General features: G+C 40.8%; 2 protein-coding genes across 4 annotated transcripts; one reads left to right on the top strand and one right to left on the bottom strand.

The window, feature by feature from the left end:
* The first annotated feature begins 341 nt into the window (after positions 1–341).
* LOC103709149 (serine/threonine-protein kinase SAPK10-like) lies at positions 342–8315 on the top strand. 3 transcript variants are annotated; one of them, XR_003386113.2, is made up of 10 exons: positions 342–961; positions 2498–2572; positions 2670–2771; positions 2857–2910; positions 2996–3088; positions 3351–3443; positions 6370–6474; positions 6591–6689; positions 6794–6905; positions 7013–7279. XR_003386113.2 is itself a non-coding variant. In XM_026805440.2 (9 exons), exons 1-9 carry the CDS (start codon positions 785–787, stop codon positions 6809–6811), a joined length of 816 nt encoding a protein of 271 aa, XP_026661241.1. In that variant the 5' UTR covers positions 342–784; the 3' UTR covers positions 6812–7279. The 3 variants fall into 3 exon arrangements, 2 of the variants coding, with proteins under 2 accessions (XP_026661241.1, XP_008792595.1); XM_026805440.2 differs by having other exon boundaries at positions 6794–7279; XM_008794373.4 differs by lacking the exons at positions 6794–6905; positions 7013–7279 and adding an exon at positions 7584–8315 and having other exon boundaries at positions 344–961.
* Positions 8316–11054: 2739 nt separating this feature from the next.
* Positions 11055–15493, bottom strand: LOC103709150 (putative disease resistance protein At5g47280). The gene is made up of 5 exons (XM_008794374.4): positions 14740–15493; positions 13668–14062; positions 12801–13156; positions 12448–12659; positions 11055–12013 (listed from the first exon to the last, which is right to left on the bottom strand). Exons 1-5 carry the CDS (start codon positions 15434–15436, stop codon positions 11184–11186), a joined length of 2490 nt encoding a protein of 829 aa, XP_008792596.2. The 5' UTR covers positions 15437–15493; the 3' UTR covers positions 11055–11183.
* Between the last annotated feature and the right edge of the window lie 10059 nt (positions 15494–25552).

The following is a 25552-nucleotide window of genomic DNA, read 5'->3' as shown; positions in this document are numbered from 1 at the left end:
GAACGCCGGCACCATGTAACCGTCTTCCGTCATCCCCGGTGCACGTAAAACTCGACTCACCGCTCCCACCCGCTTAGCTCACCTCCCGGGTTCTCTCGAACGGCACCGCTATTTAAAAATGGACAAAAAAATCATGGCCGTGCGATCGGCACTGGCACTGCGCTCCGCTCACCGTAGTAAACCAATTTCCTATACGAGTCACCTCTTCGCCTCCGTACGATGTGGATCGCACGGTGGTGATGATTGGGCGGGGGAATGAATAGATGGAAGGGCAGTTTGGTAATTGAGGGACGCTCCTTTTTGAGATATTTATTTATTTCGTCGGCGAAGGGCCGGATAATACCCTTTCGCATTTGGCGTCCTGTCCCCTCTCTTACTCTCGGGGTGTTCGCGGAGGGAAAGTAAAAGGAGGTCACGCGTGAGCTCCTGCAATCGCCGAAGCGAAGCTCCTCCCATTCCCAAACACTAGCCCTAGAAAAAGGCGATAAAAAGGGGGAGGAAGCGAGAGAGATCTGAGGCCGAGAGCGAGGTGGAGGAGGAGAAGAGGGAGGACAGAGAAGGGCGTCACGGGGTCGGAGCTCAGGGGCAGTCTCTATCGGCCACCCACCCTCAGCTTTCTGATCGACAGGCCCGATCGGATCGAGCGGCCGGCGCGGCGCCACGATCTCAGGCAATCGGCGTGGGGGGAAGGAGGGGGGGGGGGGGGCGTGGGTCCGCTGGAAGGGTATCTGAGGGCCGGGGAGGAGGGGTGGTGATGTGAGAAAGGGGACAGGAGAAGGGGATCATGGATCGGGCAACGCTGACGGTCGGGCCAGGGATGGATCTGCCGATAATGCACAACAGCGACCGCTACGAGCTGGTGAGGGACATCGGGTCCGGGAACTTCGCGATCGCAAGGCTGATGAGGGACAAGCTGACCCAGGAGCTGGTGGCGGTGAAGTACATCGAGCGGGGCGAGAAGGTCGGTTGGGCATTCCGTTTGAAGAGCTGCATCGTCTCTTTTTACTTTTTTCTTTATATATTTTGTGGTTTTTCCGTCGTTCGCTAGCTTTTTCTGCATAAAGTTCGAATTTTTTATGCTGTTTTGGTGTATTTGCTTCATTATTAACTTTGGGCCCTACTAGTTTTGCTATCTTTCCTTTGTTTTCTTGGATTTCCTTCAAAAATTCAGCGTGTTTTTTCTGTGAGAATTTTTACCAATCATGCATAACAAAGGTTAAATTTTGTTGAAATTTCAGTAACCAGCTAAAGTCTTTTACTTATGTTTATTTTGAGAATTTATTCAGAGCTAAGATTCGAGGGATTTGCTGCGTTTTTGTCACATGGTTGATCGGTGTGATTGCATTTACGGGTTTTTACTGTTTATCTATAGTATGAGATTCTGATATTGTTGAAGTTGACATAATTCGTCATCGCAAGCATATTTTATCGACAAAAAATCATCTTTGGAAGTGCGGATCAATTGGTGCGGGGAAGAAGTTTTCCGTTTTGTTTTTCAGCCTCTATGTTCTGATTTCCCCTCGAGTAGAAGCTACTTTCTTACTTTAAAAACCCAAAACTAGGTGCTGGTGGTTTCAGATTAATTCTTTATTAGTCATAATAGGAAGCATATATGACTTTGATCAATTTAGATGCAAAATGGACGGTAAGATCTAGTATCATATGCAATGACTCATCCACTTAGGCAGACTTATTTGTTGTTGAAACTATTAATCATTTTGTTTTAGTACTTTTTGTTTAGATTCCACAAATCCTTTGGAAAGACAAGTAATATCCAGGTTCTGAGAAAACTAATGAATCTTGCAAATGAGTGACAAACTTTTCAATGGTGTGAATTTAACCTTTTGTCATTAAATGTCAGAATTTATTCTACGGATGGGTTTGTCTACTTCACTGCTATTCTTGCTCCTGTATGATTAGATGTATTAATGGGTTCTTACCACGTATTATTGGCATGGTTCTAAAACTGTTGAAGTTGACATGATTTAACAGAACCTGTTTCTTTTTCATGGTAAAAGCATTTTTTTGGGACTGCGAAGCAACAGCTGTTGGTTTGGAAGTTTTCCATTCTTTTCTAAAAATTCCATGTCCTGCTGTGCCTTGCACCAAAAACTATAAATTGTGACATGAGGTTTTGGCTACTAAATTTTTTCTTAATCAATTGAATAGAGTTCATGCTAGACCTTGAAAATCTGTGACTGGTGTTGATTTTTTAATTTTCTAATGAAATAAGAAAGCCTGCACATTCTTGGCACCCAGAAGACCAGAACTAATAGATTAAGCAGAAAGAGACATCATACGACTGCATGAACCAAGGGCCTCATTGATTTGCTAACAGTCTGGAGTCCAGTCGATGAATTCTTTTTCTAATGGTGTCCACATGCATGATATATTCTTGATGATCTTAGACTCAATACATGAATGTTAAGACCTGCTGTCGTGGAACAACTGCACCATTTGTGCTATCCTAATATGGCATTATATTTTTTTTCTACAGATAGACGAAAATGTTCAGCGAGAGATAATTAACCATAGGTCTTTGAGGCATCCTAATATTATTAGGTTCAAAGAGGTATTCTTTTAAGTTTGAAGTTTTATTCACATTTTTCTGGATAGGAGTAGTAGTGGGAAAAATCATTTAGTCTTGCTCTGCTGAAATCCTTCTTTAGGTTATTCTGACTCCAACTCATCTGGCTATTGTTATGGAATATGCTTCTGGTGGCGAGCTTTTTGAGCGCATATGTAATGCTGGCCGCTTCAGTGAGGATGAGGTTTAAGTTTAGCTGATACTTGATTTTCCTTTCATTTTTCTGACTTGTTTCTTAATCTGGTCTTTTATTTTGCTTTCCCTTGCAGGCCCGCTTTTTCTTCCAGCAGCTTATATCAGGAGTTAGCTACTGCCACTCTATGGTATTTAATGTGAATTATTTCCATTTCTGTTGGTTTCTTCTAGATTATCACATATGATTTTTTTTTGGGTTTCCTTGTTGTCAAGCAAGTATGTCACCGTGATTTAAAACTGGAGAACACCTTGTTGGATGGAAGCATGGCTCCTCGTCTGAAGATATGTGATTTTGGGTATTCAAAGGTACATGTTCTCAGGTCACTGGACATGGATTACTGACCTATGCTGTACCTTGATAGTCATCTTTTAAAGTTCATTGTCTAGTCTCTGCATTGATTCACAAGCAATGACCTTATGACTTGCACATACATAATTACATGCCAATTTTAGCTTGAAGTTTGGTTCTGATAGAAATCCGCTGCATACATCATTATATTTATGCTTTTGTTTATGTTGTCACTCTGAACTTTTAGCTCTGCATAACCTTCACTTATTTAATTCTCAGTCATCAGTTCTGCATTCACAACCAAAGTCAACTGTTGGAACTCCTGCATACATTGCTCCTGAAGTGCTACTCAAGAAGGAGTATGATGGCAAGGTAAATTAGTTTTTCATAGTGTGTTCCTTAATTGTGTAATTCTGCTTAGTATCTCTGCCATTTCATTAAATTTGGACCTATTGATTCACAAATTACAATAATTTCATCAGAGGCATGCAATTGAATTTAATCTGTTATTGCTTCTGCTGGCGATGCTGGTGCAATTTTAGATTTTTATCACTTCATTACTGCATGTTGAATGATGATGGATGTGCCTACATCAGAGTGAGCCATTGCTGAGATTGTCTAATGCATCTGCCCTCCAATTCTATCCCTCGTTGGCTGAACTAGAATCCAATCTTTCTTTCAAATTCACTTTGATTTTTCAACTATGCCTCCTACTAGATGTAGCCAATCCAAAGAACACATTTTCAGATGGCCTCGAGGAGAAATTGTGACATTGCATGTTTTTGAGCTTATTGTCGTCGTCGTCATCATCATCACCATTGTTTTTTGTTTTCTACAGTAAATTCTTTGCAATTTCCAAAAACCTATGCATGTGAAGGTTGAAGAACCACTTTATCTTTTTAGGTCTGATGTGCCATGCATCTTCTGACTGACAAATTTCACAAAAGACTTTCTTCTTTAATTAGCTTGTCATTGTGGACCAAGACATTTACTTAATTTTATTTAGTGGTGGCTTTGTTTAATAGATCGTTTTGACAAAGGAAGCAGCCTTATCATAGTTGGATTCTTAAGCTATCCTACCTCCTTTCTTCTATCTCATATACTGAAAATATCTCTGTCCCTGTTATATAAACCATCAGTTTAGTGCAGCTATCTAGCTGTCCAATAAAATTATGGTTCCTTACTGGTTAATACTTACAAAACTGCAATCTGAGGATGGTCTTTATGCTTAGATAGAAGAACTTTTATACAAATTATTGCCTATAATATATATACATATATATACATATATATACATATATATACATATATGTATGTGTGTATGTATGTATATGTGTGTTCAATACAATTTTGCTCTATGGACCACAAGTGCTCCTTTATGGTGGAAATCATGCTACCGTCTTGTTCTTTATCCTTTCTTTCCATTTTATATGGCCACGTGAATGCTTATGTCATTTTGGTATCCTAGCAAATTAGTTACTGCAATGGTGACTGTGAATTATTATGATAGTGTTGATATTCCCAAGCTGTCCAAGAAAGAAAATTGGGACCTCATGCTAAAACCAAGGATGTGAGGAAGTGCAAAGCTTGCATTGGACTATAGATTGTTTTGAGTGCATTATCTTCAAATGCTTCATGGGGTAAAGATGCATGCATGACATATTAGCTCAGTTTGATGCTGACAAATGCAATTGTAATAATCTATTAGAATAGTTTAATTTCATCAAAGAGGTTTTAAGTTCAAAGTTTAGGCCATTTTGTCTTGAGTGTAAAATAAGCTGAGGAACAAGATCCAGCAGTAGAAAATACTGCAGGCATTAAGAATATGGGAGTACTGTTTTTATGTAACTTCAATATGTCCTAGAGTTCTCTCTGAAAAAGTTTCACTTGAGAAAGCTTTTGAGGCAGGCATAAAAATTTCCTTTACTGTGTTAGGATTAGATACCTTGTGGGTCTAAGTTACAACAATGTGAAAATAGTATAATCGTACCCTGTGTAAATTCTGCTAAGAAAGCTTTACGTGGGACTCAACTAGAGGTCCAGAATTATTTAGATTCTTGCAGTTGAAGTAAATTGCAACTGCATATGTATGTGCCAAGTCATCCCAAGTGTCTAATTAAGTAGTTGATTAACTCTTATGAGAGACTTCAATACTTTTCCTTATCTATTCTAGCTATTCCATTCTTTGCCTCATTGAGTTAGTTGAATTATGAAGGATTATTAAACGAAATTGTGATAGGTGCATGGGGTCATGATAGCATGTTTATTTATAGCAAGGATTCTAGTAATGAGGAACCCTTGAATGTTCTTTTAGCATAATAAGTAGTAAGGAACTGAGGATATCGGTTCTTGTGCTAATGGATTTGCATTGTGCTCGCACATGCTGTGCCTTGCCTTTTTTTTCAAAGATAAAAAAAGAACTTAGTACACTTCTTAGCCAATCCATATTGTAAAAAAGTAATTAATAAGTGCTGTACTGGCCCATGCTGGGTGCCAGTACCAGCTGGCACAGGCCAGCAGAAGATGACGAAGTAGCTACAAGTGAGGAAATGGAATATGTTTCTTAGGAGGAACTCAATACCTCATTTGATTGCTATAGGATAGAAAGATACTTATTGGGTCACTGGTAGGCAGGGGCTAGGTGGTGGTTGAGGTTGATAAGATACGTGTGGATGATTGTTCGGTGGTAGTGGAAGGGTGGATGGTGATGTTGATCACATGCATGGAAATAGCGGATCCAATCTGGAATAGGAGATGGCATTTTGCCCTCTGACAGTAATGTAGAGTTGACCTGGAGAACCTCCATAACAAGTACAAGCCAATGTTAGTCATGCCATATTTGACGTTTTGAGACAACTGCTATAAAATCTTTATATTTTCTTGTAAAACGGGTCAAAAAGATTTTTATCCCCATTGGATACTGTAAATCATTGATTAGATAGAAAAATTATTATAACAACTGAAATGAAGTTCCTAGGTGTGGTAACATGCTATATAATTAAGATATTGTTAAAAGTAACTGTTTTACTGCATTTTGTGCTTTCTTTGAAAGGTAATGGTAGCGTCTACAACCCACCTTTGGTGCTATTTGAATTCCTCTATGCTGTAGCATCATGATTCTGTTCTTTATTTTCTACAAGGGGGTTTGTTGTAGTTATGTAAAAATAATATTTAATTGTTTGCCCAGCTCCTCAAGGTGTTGATGGATAATTGCTTGTATGATTAAACTGTAAAAGTAATTCATCTCAGAAGGTTGTGTTTTCCTCTTACAATATTGAGCATTTTTAACACACTGCAGATTGCTGATGTGTGGTCTTGTGGAGTGACTCTCTATGTAATGTTAGTGGGAGCATATCCATTTGAGGACTCAGAAGATCCCAAAAACTTCCGGAAGACAATACAGGTATAAGTTTTTTTTTTAATGTTTTTGGATCACTCTTCTGATATAGTTGTAATTCCTACACGCTTTGTCATATAACCATCCAAAATATCAGCTGACCTGATGAATTCGTCTTGCAGCGTATATTAGGAGTTCAGTATTCGATTCCTGAATATGTCCACATATCTCCTGAGTGCCGATGCTTAATTTCAAGGATTTTTGTTTCCGATCCTGTTATGGTAAGTACTCCATCCTTTTGGAAATGCCTAGTTCTATTAGGACAAGCTTGTCAGACAGTGAAAGCATGCAAATCTGAACTAGTACTGTATATGCTATTGTGTAGGCTGTGGCTGGAAATTGAGTTGATGGACATTTTTATTTTAAATGTCCCTTGCTGTGTCAATTCAAGCAGTGGTGGCACTATGATCGAAAAACCCCTAGCTTATTTTTTTAAGGTTAGAAAAGTCAGTGAGATCTTTAAAACGTAAAATATTAAAGACAACATAGTAGTTGCCCCTATGGTGATGGAGATTTTTGACTTGGATTATATGGGCTTGTGCAGGGGAAAACTGCACTGGCTCCCCCTTGGGGGGATTTGGGTTTGTATTAAAGAGCATGGAAGAATTGGGCAATCCAAGAAAAAACATAAAATTACGACAAAAAATTAAGACTGATGCTGCAGAGTGCATCCTTGTGCAGTCATTGATTAATGGGTTTCCTAGACTTCTTATCGCTGCCTAACTATATTTTTTGCATTATTCCACTGTCAAACACCATCCTTTACCCTTTTGGCAACATAACAATCTGCAGATTTGGTTTCTTGGGTGCATAATTCTTTTGCATTATAAATATCTGCATTTGTAGTTGATTTTTGAATGACATGAAAGTCGCTGAATTGTGGAGCTCCAGTCATTTCCATTACAGAGAATGACATGCATCAAGTAGTTGTTAGTGGCATTCCTACCTATGGACTCAATTTTTTTCATTGTTGTTAAAAATACATGAAATAAGTTGCAAAAATCACTGGCACAAAGCAGGTCAATTATGTGGAAATGTGATCACTTTGTTTTTGTTGATTTTTGACTTCACGAACTTTGGTAGAAAACGATCTTGTTAATTTACTAAAATTGCAGAGGATAACAATCCCCGAGATACGAAACCATGAGTGGTTCTTGAGGAATCTTCCAGCTGATCTGATGGATAACGCCATGAGCAACCAGTACGAGGAGCCTGACCAACCCATGCAGAGCATAGATGAGATAATGCAGATTATAGCTGAGGCAACCGTCCCTGCAGCTGGTACTCATGGGCTCAACCAATATTTGACGGGCAGCCTCGACATGGATGATGACATGGAGGATCTTGACTCTGATCCTGAGCTTGATGTGGACAGCAGTGGGGAGATAGTGTATGCAATGTGAGTTTGTGGTTGCCCTGGTTGATAAAGACGGCACTGTTATCTTTAGCTGCAGATGGAAGTATGGAACCAGGATGTTCTGATATGGCTGCTTGGCAGGCCAGGGAAGTCGATCCCACTTACCTTTTCTCAGCCTTGAAGGGGAATATATTTATCTAGAGTAACACAACCTTGGTGCTGTTTGAGTGTCATATGCCTTCAGATTTGGAGAAAATGTCCACTCTCGGCTGGCCCAGTTTATGCGCCCCACTGCTTGTTTATTATCTGTTATAATTAACAATTTGTGCTTATTGTCATGCAGTTTTTTTCTGGGAAAAAACTGTGTAATCACCTATCTCTGGGTTTTGTGCTGCTTTAAAACCCGCACCATTCCTCTGCAATCATACTTCTAAAGAAAATTGTAACTTACAGCAGTTGCATTGTGTAATTTTTTTCCCCCGTCTCTTGATTCTGTTGTTGTAAGTGGATTTCATGTTTTGATGCAAGAAGTGTCAACTTTAGGAAGCTGAAGGGTACATTCAGATACCTACAACTGGGTACAAGTGAACTTCAATTGCAGGAGGTGTCCTTTTTTCGGTTTAGATTGCTGCGAGTTGATCAAAGTCCGTTAAGTTGATACTCGGCGGTCTTTTACAGTATTGTCTTGCGGCTAAATTAGTCATAGCACAAGCTACTACAACTGAAAAGATTTTAATATATCTTTATGATAGATTTAAGTCCTAAGAAGGATGGTGGTTGGTGAAGACATAATTGATGCTGCTTTGATAATATAACTAATTACTGTTATAATTTCCATTTACAGACAAACAGGCAAGAAACTTTATTGTACCGCGGCTACCAATCCATTGAATCAAATGACAGAAATACAGTTGCAAATGTAGTAATTACACGCACACACATACATATTCCTAACTGCATGCATTTCCTAAGTACACCTAAGTATAATTTTTTAAAAAAAACCCTCGCGTTGATAGGAAGCTGAAGCAAACTGTAAACCACAAACATTTTGTTGCTCAAGTTTAGTGTTTGTTTGATCACCTCGCTCTCTCTCTCTCTCGCTATGACACCCCTTTCTTCTGTGGAGGTAGCAGCAGGTATCTTTGAACTCTGGTCTTTAAGTTTTTTTTTTTTTTTGGTGTGGTATAGCAGAACCTGCATTGTTAAAATATTTGCAGAAGAAGAGAGAGAAAACTGATTTTCTTTCTCTATTCCAATACATTCTGTATATCTCAAGGGTTATATATACTCGTATACAGACTCTATACAAGAAAAGTAATATAGGCTGATATATGATCATGCTAATAAGTGAAAATAATACTCACTAATACAAGTTGTTATATGACTCTAAAATCACTCTAACAAGATCATGCTAACAAAGAAAAATAATAGTGATCGATACAAGATCACGTTAATAAAAAACAATATTGTGGGCCGATATAGGTTGTTATGTGATCTCTAAAAATACGCTAGCTTTCCTTCTGGAACTCAAGATGATACTACAGGTGCCAACTTGAGTTTGGAAACTAGATCACAAATGTACTCAGAAATTGATATGATAGACTAGAAGATGACATAACAATTCAGAGGCTCATGTGGTTGTAGATCAAGAGCAGGCATGGCAACACAAAGCCTGATGTGGCAGAACACGAGTTGTTATAGCAGCTCAGAAGCTGATGTAGCAGATTAGAAGTTGACATAGCAATTTAGAAGCCAATATGATAGGCTGATGTGTCAAGTGGATGTGATAATACATAATTTGATAGAGCAAAACAGAAGCTAATAGAGTAGTTTAAAAACTGATGTGACAGATCATAAAGCAAACGCAATAAACTGATGTGTTTCACAATGCCGGCGTGGCTAACTAATGTAACAGAATAATACGTCAATTGATATGACTGACTAACATAGTAAACTAGTGTGTCTATTAATGTGTTTGACAAATGTGACTAGCTAACATCTCTGTCGATGCGATTAATTGACTTGTCTGTTGATGTGACAATAAAAAATAAATAGAACATAACAGTTGCAGCGAGGATAGAGTTTAGAGAGAAGACAAACAAAGGTTGACGATCCTTGTAGACGAATGCATCATTGAATAGCAGCAAGAGACCTCCACTTGATGGTGAAGGAGCCGAAGGCAGCAAATAAAACTAGAGATGGAGAAAAAGAGGCCGAGCGACGGAGAGGAGAGACGATTGAAGATCGAAGTTAAGGAGAAAAGTGATGGAGAGGAGCTACGAATCCATTAGAAAATAATAGATATTCAGATGCTAATCTACTGAAAATAGAGGATATGTAGATCTACTAGGAAATATTAGATCTTTGAATATTAATTCACTAGTAAATAGAGGATTTGTAGAGAAATAAAGGATTTGCGAATCCACCAGAAAATAGAGTATCTTCGGATGTTGATTCACTAGAAAATAGAGATCGATAAATCCGCAATATGAGTCTTCAAAGCTTTTAGATATGGCAACGATGACCATAGCAAAGGCGGAAGAGATGACGAGAATAGATTAGGTGATTGGTGGCTCTGATACCATATTAAAATATTTGCAGAAGAAAAAAAAAGAGAAAAAAAGAGAGAGAAGTAATTTTATTTCTCTGTTCTAGTACGTTCGGTATATCTTAGGAATTATATATACTTGTGTATGGACTCTATACAAAAAAAATAATATAAACTGATATAGAATCATACTAATAAAAGAAAATAATACTAACTAATATAAGTTGTTATATGATCCCTAAAATCATTCTAACAAAATCATACTAACAAAAAAAAAAATACTAACCAATACAGAATCTTGTTGATAAAGAAAAATATTATAGGTTAATGCAGGTTATTACGGCTCTTCCCAAGAACTTTCCACTCAAAGGCATCCGGTGCAGTGGTTGTCCGCCCTCCCTGCATGAGGAATCTCACTGTGAATGGATAATGGTTGATACCTGTACAGATAGCTCTTTATAATCTTATTTAGGTACTCATCACTAACAGGTTACTCGGATCCCTTAAGATTTGTGTAACTGCTCAAGTGGTAGTACTAATGGAAGGTTTTATCCTAAACTGGGAGAAGCTTATTGCATCATTTATCCACAACTGATAGTCCACCTGCCTGATCTTTATGGAAGAAAAACACTAGGATTACCCGAGTAATTTTTACGGGGTCAAAAGCCATGGCATGGCATATTGTCAAAGCTACTAGCCCATGTCACTAGATTCTTTTTGTTTTAATAACCATTCATCTAAAACACATATGATACAAATTATATGTACATAGCATTGGGGAAGCCATCCAAAAGGGCTTTGGGAGGATCATTACTCTACAAGCCAGTCCAGATTATAACATTGTTCTGCTATCTGAATCCGAAGATCAGGTATATGCCTTTCTGCTTCCTTCCATAGCAAAGCCATCTCTTCATCACATATCACATGTCCCAAAGACTTCAATGACGATAACGACCTAGGGATATTCCTCAGAGAACATTCTCTCATGTCAATTTTCTCCAAGTTTTTGAGGTTTCCAAGTTCTTCCGGGAGGTCTCTGAGGTTCAGGGACTGAGAGATATCAAGATATTTTAATCTCTTCAACTGACAGATAGATTGAGGAAGCCTCTTTAAAGCTGGGCAAGCATATATCCGCAGGATCTGTAGAGAACCTAACTTGCCAAATTCATGTGGTAACTCAGACAAATCATGACAGTTGGAAATGCTAATACTCTCCAGAGAACTGACTTCACAGATGCTGGAAGGCAACTCGTTTAGATCAATGCAGTGATCTATCGTGAGACTAGAAAGGCGAGGGAATGTCATCCAGAGGTCTACTTTTGATCCTTTAAGGCTGTTGTTGAGTTCACACTGGACAAGAAATACTTTGCGCAGGTTCTTCAAGGGGACTGTTGTTCTTGGTAGAGGTGGGACGACTATCTTCTCAACCCAGAGGCTCCTCAAGTTATTTAGAGCAGTGAAGCTAGATAAATTTTGCAGTACTGTGCTCGAGTTGCTATAGTTGATCAACACCAGGGACTTGAGCTTTGGCATAGTGTCCATAAATGGAGGCAAAAAATACATGCCTGAGGAGAAATTCAGAATGAGAACCTCAGCCTTAGGAAAGTACATCTGGAACCAGTCAGTTTCTCTCATTTCACCTGTAATATGGACAAGTTCATTGAGTCATCTCACTCCAGAAGCAAAAGTTTCAAATAGATTTATGATTGAAAAAGCAGGAATTGTAGGCATACATGCCTCTAGTGAAATGATATTCTAATTAAAAGTACTTCTGAACAAATCAATAATAGAGCAAGTCAGATATAATGAATTCCTTTGACAGGACCTCAATCCATATTCAAGGATTGATGGCCTAATAAAGAACCAGGACAGTAGGGCTCTTTAGTAGTTGTCCTCTGCACATTATTCAATATTAGATGATTAAGGTTTCAATATCAAGTTAAAGGCCTGTGATCCGGCATCTCATCTGATCCGAAAATGAGTGACGTGTCTAAAGTACCATGTCAATAAGATACAAAAGTACATGGGCATTTGGAAAGAAAGAAACCAGTCATTTAAATGTTGAAGCTGTTACCTGTATGAATTGAAACAATCTGTGCCTCAAACTGTTGATCTTTGTTTCTCTCCCAGTCCCTTGGAAGTCCTTCTTCTCTCCTAGGCATAATCAACCTCTTTCTACAGTTCAAGGACTCACGATTGCTCATGTGGAGAGCCAGGTCCCTCAATACATCATGTTGAGTAACAGAAAGCTCACTATAACTGCTATAAATATCTCCAGCTCTGTTCCTGGAGAATTCATAATGATAGAAGGTGAGTCTATTTTACTTAAAGCATGATCAGTAACTAAGATCATTAGTCTTGAGCAACAACTAAGATGATAAAAAATTAATCCATACTGTTAATGGAAGGGATTTCAAAAATACATACTGCGCATCTTTCACCAGAGTTAGAAGGTTTTTATTTGAAAGCTCCACTAGTATGGCAAAAGCATCTTCTTCATCAAGATCATGTATCTCCATCCACATGTTGATGAGCACATCCAGAGGGATCTTTTTGTCTTCAGGAAAGGAGCCTAGATCTAAAAAACACTCCCTAACTTTGCCCGACAGACATTCAATGCTTGCTGCCATCCGTTCAAGCAATTTGTTCTCATGGGAGTCGGATATGGTCTCTCCTCGTGATAACCTATTTTTGGCACTTGCCCAAATTTTTGGAGGCTGACTTCGTAAAGAAGCACCAATCACCTTCAGAGCCAGAGGAAGCCCTTTGCATTCTGCTACAACCTACAGTTGAAATCACATCAGTCTTCAAAATAGATAAGACAGTCTGGTATAAAACGACAGAAAGACACCTGAGATCTGGCACTGAAAAATCAGTAAGAAAAATTTGTAGAACTTCACAACTAATTCTTTAAAGCTGTATATGCGAATGGTCAACAATAGTAGCTATTAAAAACCATGCTCTATGTTTGAATTAAAAGGCAAGCAGGAAAGCTCAAAAAATTATCAAGAATTCGACATGTGACAAAGATTAACAAAAAAAATATTCATACCATCTTATTATTATATACGCTCTGTAGCACAAAGGTCTTTATAAATGGAAAAAGAACAAAAAAAAACGAGTTGAAGGGTGCATGTTCGACACAAAATGCTTCTCCTTCTGCAGGTAAGTGATCTTCTAACTTAGTCACTACAGCAAAGCTCAATCCAGTTCCTCTATTTCCCCTTTCTAATGCAGTTTCTTTTTACTTGTTTGACAAACATGAAATTAAGGCCAGAAAACAATTAAGTTTACCTGCTTCACCAACTTCTTATCAGCAGTAGGCGGAATAGATTGCTGCTCAAAAGCTGCTTGGCAAAAAAGGGACAAAGCCTCTGCTTCTCCCAGCAATTCCAATTCATAAGTGTTGTTGATCAGTGTAGGGAATTTGAACCTTGACACAACGAGCGTCTTGCATCCAGGTAATCTGAAAATAAGCTGCTCAAGCTGAGATAGAGACCACACATCATCCAGCACTATGAGAGTTGGCCCCTTGTCTCTTGCCCCCAAAGCCATCTGCCACTGCGGGATCTGGGTATAAGCGCCAATAACCATATTACCACTAATCTGTTCCCAAAGCTTCAATTTCAAGCTCTCCAAATTTGGCGATTGTGAAACCGTCTCGAAGAAAATCCTATCACTGAAGTAATCTGAAGAAAAGGAACCACAATAAAGAGGAACTCTTTAGATCAATTCTATCTCTAACAACAAGTTACAGAAAGTGACATCAGTGAATTTGATATCATAAAACCAATTACCAAAGCAAGGAACTCAGTGAAACTTGTCTTAGTCTGCTGGTTCTGAAAGGTAAAACTATCCACAAGACTTCAATTGCTCAGAAAGATAAACATAATAATAGTTATTTATAAAGTTTGTGATTCAAAGGGGAACAAAGAACTGATCTTGCTCCACAAGGAAATGACTGATTTGAGAACTTCACATAAGCTGGGAGAGAAAGTCCCAGATTCCACGATCAACATAAATTAATAAATATAAAATGAAGAACTACATCTATTTAAGCAAGCACTGACGCTTTTATTGATCACAACGGCAAAGAGGAAAAAGCTTTCTGATGCTAAAATTTCAGAGATAGTTTTCTTTCTTAAGTGGGTCGAAATTTGGAACAAAATATAAGAACAAAAACCTCGGCACCCGTAAAACTCTAAACTTCCAAAGAAAAATACCAACATAAACCACTAAATATCGCAATTTTCGCAACTTGGGGAGAGACATAGAAGAGGAGTTGGGGACGGGGGAGTATAAATAACCCAGGAACCAAATTGAAGAAGAATTAAAAACAGGGGAAGAAAGGAATCCAAACCCATACTTTGAATCCGGGGATCTCTACAGATCTCCTTAGCTAGCGTGGTTTTCCCACTCCCCCCGATCCCACAAATCCCCACCACCTCCGCACTGCCTCCCGTCGCCATGAGCATCTCCTTCACCCTCTCCTTCCCGACCCTCACCGCCGCCCCGACCGGCGCCGCCGCCTCGCCTCCCCCTCCCCCGAGCTCCAGCCCTTCCATCATCTGCGCCACCCCCACCGCCGCCGGCTTCATCATCGTCATCGCCGCGGCGGCGGCGGCGGTGGCGGGAGCGCCGTTCTGGAGGTGGCGCTCGATGCGGTCGAGACGTACGGCGGACTCGACGCGGAGGTGGTGGACGTCGGCGAGGACGTGGGCGGGCATCTGGCGCTCGAGCCAGCGGGCGATCCAGCGGTCGAGCTTCTCCATGCGGTGGGCCAGCTGCATGGAGCGGTAGACATTCCAGCGTGAGGAGGCGGCGGCCTTGCGGGCGAGTTCGAGGGCAAGGTGGAGGTGCTCGGCGAGGTCGGAGAGCTGGGACTGCCGGGCCTGCGGGAGCTCCACACCCGAGTGGCGGATCTCCTGGATGATGGGGAGGAGGGCATCCACGTTGCGCTTCAGCTGCTCCGCCGTCGGCCGGCACAGCACCGTCCGCCGGATCACCTTCACCAGCTCCTTCACCAGCTCCGTCGCGATCTCACCGGCGAAGAACGTATCCATCGCCGCCGCCCTTCCTCGCTCCCTCCCGCGCTCCCTGCTGTTGGAGAGGAATGGACGGAGAGGAAGGAGAGCACGGGGAGGAAATAGGGCGGGAGGAAGGGTAGTTTGGTCATTTTGGGAATAAAATTTTACCCCAGTTCGTTATCTAGTTTAGGAGTTTGCGTCCACCACCATCCATCCTCAAATCAATGGTAAAAGATTTAACGAATTGCCAGAGGAAATTTGTCTTTCCTTATTACCTAATAATAATAATAAGATATAGTGTAATACATGAACGGTCGTGATGTACCTCTTCAATTGAATTCCAAGCTAAAGGAAATTTGGACTTGCGTCTTCGTGGGAACGTTTGTTGGACCTCTACCACATCTCTCTTCCATGGGTCAGTGCAACCGGCTTTTGACTTAATCTTTTCAATCAACCATTGCCGTTTAGTAGTGGAGATGATGTATTAGAGAGGCCTCTCGTTGACTACTGGATCGTTCTAGGCTAAAGTTAGGGGAAGGATATGCACGTTTTCATCAAGCATGACCATGTTCCCTAGATTCCACCAAGCATTTCATATTGGTCAGTTGATTTTTTTTTTATTGGGGTCTTACTTGGTACCAAAGAATATCACAAGAGCATTGGCCTTTTACACTAAGAAGTCTCTTATATCATGCTGAATCACATGGCATGCCGGCCGGCGAAAAGGCTGCTCTTAGAACTAAAAAATATAACTCTTGATGAGTATTGTGAGAATCTGTGCAGACGTATATTCACTCCCATATCGGCTATGTATTAGATAGATCTTAGATATATATACAGAACTAAAGAATCTAAATAATACTAAGTGTCAGAAAATTACTCAACCCATAAAAAACAAACCAACTCTCCTAGGATCGGTAACTATGAGTTTATTTTGTTTTTTTTTGGTACAACGGCTTCTTACACTACTCTAGCATGAGTACATCCAATAGAATCAAGAGACAAGAAATAACAAAGCAATGGAGAAGAGACCCCCTGGTATGTCTAGAGGACCTCGTCGGAATGCTGAGCAACAAAGGAGGCGACCCAGTCCGCAGCTCTGTTCGCCTCATGGTATCCATGTATGGCCTAAAAGGCCCTACAATCGCCTGCTATCCTCCAGATGTCACTCAATAGAAGGTTATCATCCCCTTGGCTCCCCATCCGGATCCAATTGATCACTATGGCTAAATCCCCCTCAAGTAGGATGCGCTCTGCCCTTAGCACTAATCTCGCATAGGTAATACCTTCCCATGCTGCACTGAACTCCACTCCAATGGCTGTCAATCCAGCAATGCTTTGGCCCCCCGCAGCAATCAGGCTCGAGTCATGACTCTTGATCATAAAATCCACACCTGTATTGTCCCTAACACCGGACACATTTCTGTCGAAATTCACCTTAAGACAGCTAGAGGGTGAAGGCTCCCACAAAACAAGAACAATCCTGGGTGCTGTGATAGCAGAAAGAGAGTCCCAGATGTATTTGTCCATCCCAGTTGAGGTTGTTGTGATAGCCCTGGTGATCTCGGCTGTCTGAAGAAGAACTCTCTCCATCACATTTCTCAAGGGCGCCCGCTCGTCCTCAAAGACCTAGGCGTTTCTGTCCAACTATATATGATATGCTAAGTAGGCGCCAGTGATCCCCCACTCAATCCTTCTCGAGTTCCGCATGGTCTTCCTGATCTGGCGTAGAAGCTCATCGATGGATCGGACAGCCTGAGATAAGGGAAAGGAGGCCCTTCTCTATATCTGTACTGCCCGCAAGCACTCTAGTAGGACGTGGCTGATGGTCTTCTCAATGTCGGAACACCTAGCACAACATGGAAAAATCCTGATGCCCCTTCTAGCTAGCACGCTCCTGGTAGGAAGGCATCCATCCCCAAGCTATCTTTCAAAGGAACAAGGCCACCCGAGGATGAACCCGCAATATCCAAATCCATCTGCCCTCCAATTGCTGATCAGTACCTCCTCCTAACATCCCTTGAATGTCTCGGCACACACCTTGGACCTACTAGTGGCCGCCCACACCAATCTATTTGACGTTGCCCCCGAAGGTAGCTGAATAGCCAGGATCCTCTCAGCCAATTGCTCCCCAAAGGTCTCCCTGATCAATACCTCATTCCATCTCCTCTCCCCTGCAACCATCAAATCCTGGACTCGGCTCCCCTCCAACCTGGTAGAGTCCATCAAGGTTGGCATGCGGCCGAGCGGCTGCTCATTCATCCAGCTGTCCCCTAGTACATCTATGGACTGCCCATCACCAACCGCCTATCACCAACTGCCCATCTGATCGCTGCAAGTACCCTAGGAGCATGTAAGCAGATCTCCCTCCAGATGAAGGAGCACTGGCGCCCTGCCTGAAAATCCGCTGCCATCCTATGGGCTCCATATTTGGCTCCCAGTAAGGCACTCCACAAACTATCCAGTTTTAAAATGTACCTGGCCATATGTCTCACCGCCAACACCTCTAGCCTCGCCGTCAAAGACTGAACCCCCAATCCGCTCTGCTTAGTCGGCTGATAGACCGCCTCCTATGCCAACAAGTGGATGCCCCCTCTGCCCTCTCGTCTACCCCAGATAAAGTTCCTGAGCAGCTGATCCAGGGACCTTAGTAATGCCACCGGCATAATGGTATTCGATAGTAGGTAGACTGGGATCGAACTGAGGACCGACCGCACCAAAATAACCCTGCCAATCATCGAGAGTGCCTCCATCTGCCACCCCTTGAGCCTATGTCTGATGCTTATCTTGACTTCCGCACAATCCCTACCACAAAGACGATGCTCTGTAATGGGAACTCCCAAATACTGCAGAGCGCCCTCTTGCTCACCCACACCCAAGATCTCCCCGCTGGACGCCTTCACTTGCACCTTGGTCTTCGGGATGAAAGTAATCGCAGACTTGGCCAAATTCACCTTGCTGTCTGGAAGCTGCGCAATAGTCCTCCAGAATCCTCCGTGCATCCCTAGCTGCCTACCTCATGGCCCGCACTAAGAGCATACAATCATCAGTGAACAGAAGATGAGATATCTGAATAGATGCTGACACTCGTCTGTACGCCTCCAAAATCTGGGTCTCTGCTGCATGTCGAAGGGCTCTGGAAAGTGGATTCGAACATAATATGAAGAGCAGCAGAGATAGTGGACAACTTTGCCGCAGTCCAACGGAGGATTCAAAGAAATGTGTAGGCATGCCGTTCACCAATATGGAGAAGGAAGGATACCTAATATAACCCATCACCCAGCCAATCCAATCCTCCCGAAAACCAAAACTCAACAGCGATCTCAGCACGAAATCCTAGCACAACCTATCATAGGCCCTCTCTATGTCCAGCTTGATCCCCATAAGACTCCTCCAACTTGGGGCTTTCTAGGAGTCATGCATAAACTCCTGGATAATAAGGATATTATCAGAGATGCTACATGCCCCCACAAATGCTCCTTGTTCTGGGCTAACGAGTCTCGGCAAAATGCTCCTCAGTCTACGTCCCCCCTCCTTGATCCACTGAATTCTTGATTTCTGCCTCCACATAGTCTCCTGTTGCCGAAGCAGCGAATCATGCAAGGACAACTGACACTGAGTTCTACCATCGCCGTCTGATTTTTATATCAAGAAGGATGCATAGAATTATCTAGCTCTTTTTTCATTTTTAACATAGTTGGAAGGGTCGCAACATTACCAAAATAACTTTTTCATCTATAAAATAGATTGATCAAAATAGCATTACACAATGCATGTGCATTTCAGGAAAAAATTGTGTCACTTAAAAAGTATAAAGTTCACTAGATATGCAACATGTGCTTGATGTTGGACTCGCTTCAAGCGTATTTTCCGACTCGTGTAGAACTTAGATGACGAATGCCTAGACATACAAGTGCATAAAAAATATATCTTTATTTATCAAGCTGCGAGATCAAAGCAGCTAGACGTAAAATTTCATCTAGTCATTTCTAATTACAAGAATAGAAATCTATAAGTCTGTCACTATACCGTAAGCACTCTGCCTATCCACCACAACCACATGGATAGTGATGGCTACATATACCGAGTTGGTGGGGCCGTTGAAGATCTCGGATTGTCTGCTATCAAGATCGAAAAGATCGGATGGGATCATTGCACGCCTCTGCGGCGATGTTCTAGTGGCCAATGCGTTTAATCAGCGGTGATCTTGATGTCAAGCACTCACAAGCTGATATTGGGCAGTGGAGGAACGACTTTTGGTTGATAAAGGCAATAAACTACATTTCTCGCCCATGAATCACGTTCACATTTCTCAGTCACAAGATTTGTTTGGGTATCACATTTGTAAGGAGTAGTTAGCAAGTTTTGCCAGTTGCAAATAAAGTTTGAAATACAGAGGACTCTCCACGTGCCTTTTGGGCCGGCTACGTGACAAGCTTTGAATGATCAATCTACGCTTAGGTGGCGAGGTAAACTTGTTATTGTATTTCTCAAAAGGAGAAAAGAGTGCAGCTGCTTAAGCACCTAAAAACAATATATTAAACCCATAATTAAGCTTCCTCCAATTCGGGTAGCAAACGGCCATAGGCCCTTCAGACCTTGTTTTAATCTTTTTACATAGGTTTCGGATGCGGGCAGGATACTTTGTTTCAATGGCATGGGCCAAAGATATTAATCGCAATCAACTGTCATTGTCGAAGAAAATAGTCTCTGACTATGCGATTCATTCCAAGTCGTGCAAGCTATAACAAGACACATATTGGTGCATATTTTCAGTCCAACCGATGGGGACGGCCTTCTGGAGGAAAGTTTGAAGTTAACACAAGTAGCAACTAGCGAACGATTCAATCTAGTGCGTATATATCTAGATGAACAAATGACATGGAAGCTATAATAATTTAAGTTCACAAGGATAATATTTAAAAAGAGATCATTACAGTAGCAAGGAGTTGGTTTGTCCCATGCTTATTTATATAAATTTGGGCACATGCTTGCAGCGATGTGTACGGATCGGATCAGATTAGTTTGGAGCTAAACATGAAACTGAATGGATCATCTATGAAAACCACTTGAAACTGATCCAAAAGTTCAATTTGATTCGATTCCATTTATTGGGTTGATATTCTATTATATATATATATATAATACATATATAAATAATTTAAAAAAAATGGAATTTCTATATGTACATATACATTAATCAGATCAAGTTAGGTTAGGTTTGAGCCGGTTTCAATATATATATATATATATATAGAGAGAGAGAGAGAGAGAGGGGATAGGTTGGATCGCGTTGGTTTGGATTGGTTTTTCGAAAACTCAAACCGGAGCCCAACCAAATTTTTTCGGCTCAAAATTTTCTCAATCCAAAACCAAAGTGAATTTAAAATAAAAAAATCGGTATAGACCGAACTGAAATGACATGTTTGAATTAGATTCATAGTTCGCTGGTTTTTTGCACGCCGCTACATCCATGCTTATTGACAGGCAGCATTGTGGAGATGGGCCAACCATATCCGATTGGGATCAAGTTGAAATTGTTAGTTCTTATAATTCTACGATCATGATCGAAAATCCATTAGAAAATTGTATAAATATGATCATAAATTCAACATAATATATACATTTTCAATACATTATTGATAGATGATAATATTTTTTGAGAAAATTGTTGATAGATGATCATAAACTCAACATCATTTACACTTTTCCATCACTATCATTATTGCATTCCGGTTGAAGGTTAGAATGATTCAGATCGTTGAATTGCCCACTTAAAAGGGCTTTTGATTTTAAGAAGCGTTGCATCAGAGGCAGTGTAACGCATTGGTTGTTTACTTCTTGGCTAGTGGGTTGAAATTAATGGGTCAAAGAGTTGGGAAATTGGGAACCATCGGACAAGGAGGCCGAAGATTTTAAGATCACCTAAGAATGTTTAAGTTTCTGGCAGAACAGTCTCTTGATATTTGTGACATGACTTATTACATTGAAAAGGGATTCTCGCAGCCCATACTTGAGATTAATTTTTTTTTTCTTGTAAGAACAAAGTTGGAGATTAAAATGTAATGCTTCAATCATATCATCCTTGCATGCATGTCAAAGATTTGAGAAACTCGCAATATCTTATACATTAAAATAAACTTCTTCTAATTAAAACATAGCCTAAATTAACAAGATTAAGATCAACAATCCCATACTTTAAGTGGTCTTGACATTTGCCCATTTTGTGGCACATGAACATCGTTTATATAACTAAAATATTTAATTGATGTGGCAGTTTGTGCAAGTTATTCCACTCAAGATTTTATAAATGTCAATCAACAAAGGATTAGCAGTGAGTGATATTTTTTAGCTATGCTACCTTTGTCTCTTGGTACATGTAGAGCCAGAGCCAGCTCTTTCTGACCCTTGTATGTCTAAATCTTCGTCAATGGTTCTTTTAACTCTTGTCCACTCTGAAACATTGCCACCTCTCCATCTTTATGAAGCACTATACAACTATTTTCTTCTAGCAAAAATACAGGTCAATCAATCAGCTTTTGCTTAAGATAAATAGGAAAAGAAGTGCATCATCTGAAAGTGAGAATAAATTAATCTGAAGAGAATCACATCTATAAATATTTATTTTATGTGACTTCTGCAATGCGAATGCTATCACATATGCATAGCATTAGAGGATTCATATAAAGAAGAAATCATTAGCTCAAGTCTGAAAATTTCTACACACGACCAAGAATCATGTCAATTCCATGTTCTTCCTAATTCTCTCCCCGGTCCTATATTTCATAAGAATATTTTTTCTAGTAAGATGATGCCTGGATATAGTTTTCCTTAGTAAACTGATACCTAGATATATGATAATGAAAAAATAATTTTTGCATATTTGGTGGACCATGAAAAATAGCATATTACATAGTGATTTATGTTTGGTTGAGCATCGATTTTTCTGAAAAAGTTATGTAAAATACCTATAATGCTCTCAATAAAGAAGAAGATCTTATCCCATTCTATCTAAAAGCTTTACAGCACTTTTGGAAAAAAAAATTGATCTCAATTTTTAGTTGGTGGGAATTGGATTTTTCCATATCTCATGCTCATAAAATGTGAAAATCTTATTCTCATGAATTTTTTTTTCTTTTCTTATAAAAAAATTAACCAAATATGAGGTATGTCTTCATTTCCACGTTCATCATACTTTCTTTTTTTTTTTTTCTTTCTATGAACCAAAGGAGTTCCAAATGAATGGAAGAAAAAAAAAAAAAAAACCTTCTCTCTAAGTCCTCTGAGTCCGTCTTGGTTCTCTGTATGGGTGCAAATAATTGGTCGCACCCAAGGAGAATCCAAGTAAGAAACGTAATCCCATCCTGTCCGGATGTCAATGAAAGGCTAAAATAACAAACGTGTCCTTGAGGCTAGGGTCCCACATCCCTTAAATTCTAATGTCCTTAGCCGCGCATGAGACATGGCTTAGTAAAAGCCTACCCCAAAGCCGAGGGAATGAAAGAAGATAGCTATCTAGAAGGATCTTTCTCAAAAGAACGACCATCAAGCATGAAAAATGTTCAAGTCTCTGTGCTCTAGAGACCCAGGCCCTTTTTTGACTGGATTAGTGTAATAAGTGAATATTTCTAGGGCAACAATTACAAACATAAGTAATAAAAGTTCTTGAGAACTAGTTATTCAATCTTTTTCGCTAATTTTATCCAACTGTATAAAAAATTTCAAACTCTCAATTGGTTGAGATCCTACTTCTAATGAGTGCATGTATCGGGAAAATGCTGGAGATTCAGATCTCGGTGAGATTCCTCCTGCTGAAAATTGTAATTAGTGAAAAAATTGTAATCGGAAAGGAATTTTATGAAATAAACATGAGTGAATGAAATTTATTCATATTTATTTCATGTTTATCTACAAATCAACATGATATAAAATAAAATCTTAATTATATAGAGCGATACCACACTGCTAGTGCTAGCCGAATAGACCGAAGAAAGACATATTAGAGTAATGAAGCTAGTTTATTAGGATCTAAATCAGGGTTAGTGCTGCGATGGTGTAAACCTACCTTGCCCCGTAGCCTACGTATAAGAGGACTAGGGATGTTCGAGATCCTACCATTTTCTTTGGTTTATAATGAACAATTTAGTAATACAATTATGGCTATAGAATAGCCTAAAACTATTATTGGATGGTGATAGCATCACAATAGCTACCAATATAAAGATCCAAAATTACTTTGTTCATAAATAATTGATTTCTATTATACTAGAGAATATATAATTGGATTATATAGTGATTTGTGATTCTTTGGTAAAAAAGTTGATGATTTCAAAATCTTTGCTAGTATATTAAAATATATGACAGAGTACCTAGATTAAAAACATACATTCATTGATCATAATCTATATAAACTAAAACATGTATAAATAGAAAATAATTATTTTTAGTATTCAGATTATGAAAAATAGTTTACCATTTTTTCAAAATCATTTATTTCTGTATCCACTTAACACATAAATTAGAGGCCATCAAAATCATTGCTTTTGTGATTATGACCGTAATACAACTCTAAATTCGCTTCTCCCACGCTCATAGATGCTGCCATGCCCAATAAAAACACATGTTGTGGATGTTTTATTTGGTTTTCAAGAGAGAAAAAGAAGTCACGGATGCATCTATCCTCTAATAAAATATCATAAATATCTAATAATGATATATATAATATATATGTATAAGCTGTGATGGTGACCATAAAATGCGTCGTTGGTTTTAATTCCTACCACATATCTTGAAGAATGTTTCGTCCTTTTCCCAACCTCTGAGGAAAATTAAGGTGATGGCTATCCTAGTAGAGACGTGGATGTTCAACAGCCTCCTTTTGTGGTCCATCACTAATTTTATTTACAAGTTGTGGTATAAATCTCGGTTCAAGAAATGCACGAATTTGAGATCAAGGCTCAAAACATAACATATCATAAGACATTATTTCCCCAGTCTTGATCCTTGTTATGTTCTAGTATTGTACCTCTGATACATTTATAACAACTTAAAACTTTATCCAAAAAAAACTAGCTGGAAGATTTGATTTGAAATTTTTGATCTTGTATGAGTACCGAGATCTACATAGTGCATAGCCGATGTGGAATTAAATGCGTATAATTTCAACCTAAGTAGACAGGTTGGGCATAGAGTAGCAGGCAGTGCCGGCTCGAGCCTTAGGCGACCGAGGCGGTCGCCTAAGGCCCCCGGCCCAGGGAAGGCCCCCACCGCCCAGTTGTTTTTTTTTTTTTTTTATTCCAGCTCAAGGCTATCGCCTATCTGGGAGACTGGGAGGGGACTGGCTATGGCGCTATGCCTATGGGCTATCACTAGCGGAGTGGGCAGCGGGTTTGGGCAGCGGCGACGCGACGTAAAACGGTGAAAGGCTGAGGCCGACTGCGGCGACTGGCGACGGGCGACGGGCGATGGCGTGGTCGGTGGTCGAGCGGTCGAGTCGTCGACACTCGACAAGCAACGGGCAAGTGGGCAACGGCTTCTTCCTCCCCGGCTCCCCCCTTCTCTCCGACAGTCCGACTCTCCAGTCTCCCCTTCTCTGCCTTTTTAATGCCGGAACCTTCTCCGGTTCTCGGCACTCGGTCTCGGCACTCGGCAGGGCAGATCGGCTATTCGGCTTGCAAAACCCTCTCTAGCTCTCCTCGCCGACGTCCGGTCCACTGTGCGTCCGTGCAGAGTCCCGTGACTTCCGTCCTCTCCTCGGCGTCCAGCGTCCTCGCCGGCTCGCCGACTCCGTCTCCGAGTCGCCGTCCTCGGCTCCTCCGACATCCGACTCCGCGGCGAGCGACCGAGGGCCGAGGCGGTGAGGCCTCAGTCCCATCCTCTTCTCGCCGACGTCGCCGACTCGCCGTCCTCGGCCTCCCGTGAGGCTGTGACCGGCGCCGGCGGTGGCCCCGTCCTCTCGTCAGACCTCAGCTCCTCCGCCGCTCCGGCCGGCGGCCTCCTCGGGCCTCGGGGTTCCCGGTTCCCAAATCCCAAGTCCCGACGGCCGACGGACCCGACAGGCGACACCCGACCTCCTCCCAGCCCCAGGCTCCCAGTCCCACGGTCCCACCGGGCCACCTCCCGAGGTTCGGCTGTTCCCAAATCCCGGTTCCC

This window comes from Phoenix dactylifera, chromosome 16 (genome assembly GCF_009389715.1).
Source record: "Phoenix dactylifera cultivar Barhee BC4 chromosome 16, palm_55x_up_171113_PBpolish2nd_filt_p, whole genome shotgun sequence".
Lineage (NCBI taxonomy): Eukaryota > Viridiplantae > Streptophyta > Magnoliopsida > Arecales > Arecaceae > Phoenix > Phoenix dactylifera.
This window is presented reverse-complemented; position numbering and strand designations above follow the sequence as displayed.

Coding starts and splice junctions, on each gene's coding strand:
- LOC103709150 (XM_008794374.4), bottom strand. CDS start 15,436: ATGGATACGTTCTTCGCCGGTGAGATCGCGACGGAGCTGGTGAAGGAG. Junction 12,660..12,800: donor ACTCTGGTGAAAGATGCGCA/GTATGTATTTTT, acceptor TGAATTCTCCAG/GAACAGAGCTGGAGATATTT. Junction 12,014..12,447: donor GATTGTTTCAATTCATACAG/GTAACAGCTTCA, acceptor TCCATATTACAG/GTGAAATGAGAGAAACTGAC.
- LOC103709149 (XM_008794373.4), top strand. CDS start 785: ATGGATCGGGCAACGCTGACGGTCGGGCCAGGGATGGATCTGCCGATA. Junction 962..2,497: donor ACATCGAGCGGGGCGAGAAG/GTCGGTTGGGCA, acceptor TTTTTTCTACAG/ATAGACGAAAATGTTCAGCG. Junction 6,690..7,583: donor TTGTTTCCGATCCTGTTATG/GTAAGTACTCCA, acceptor CTAAAATTGCAG/AGGATAACAATCCCCGAGAT.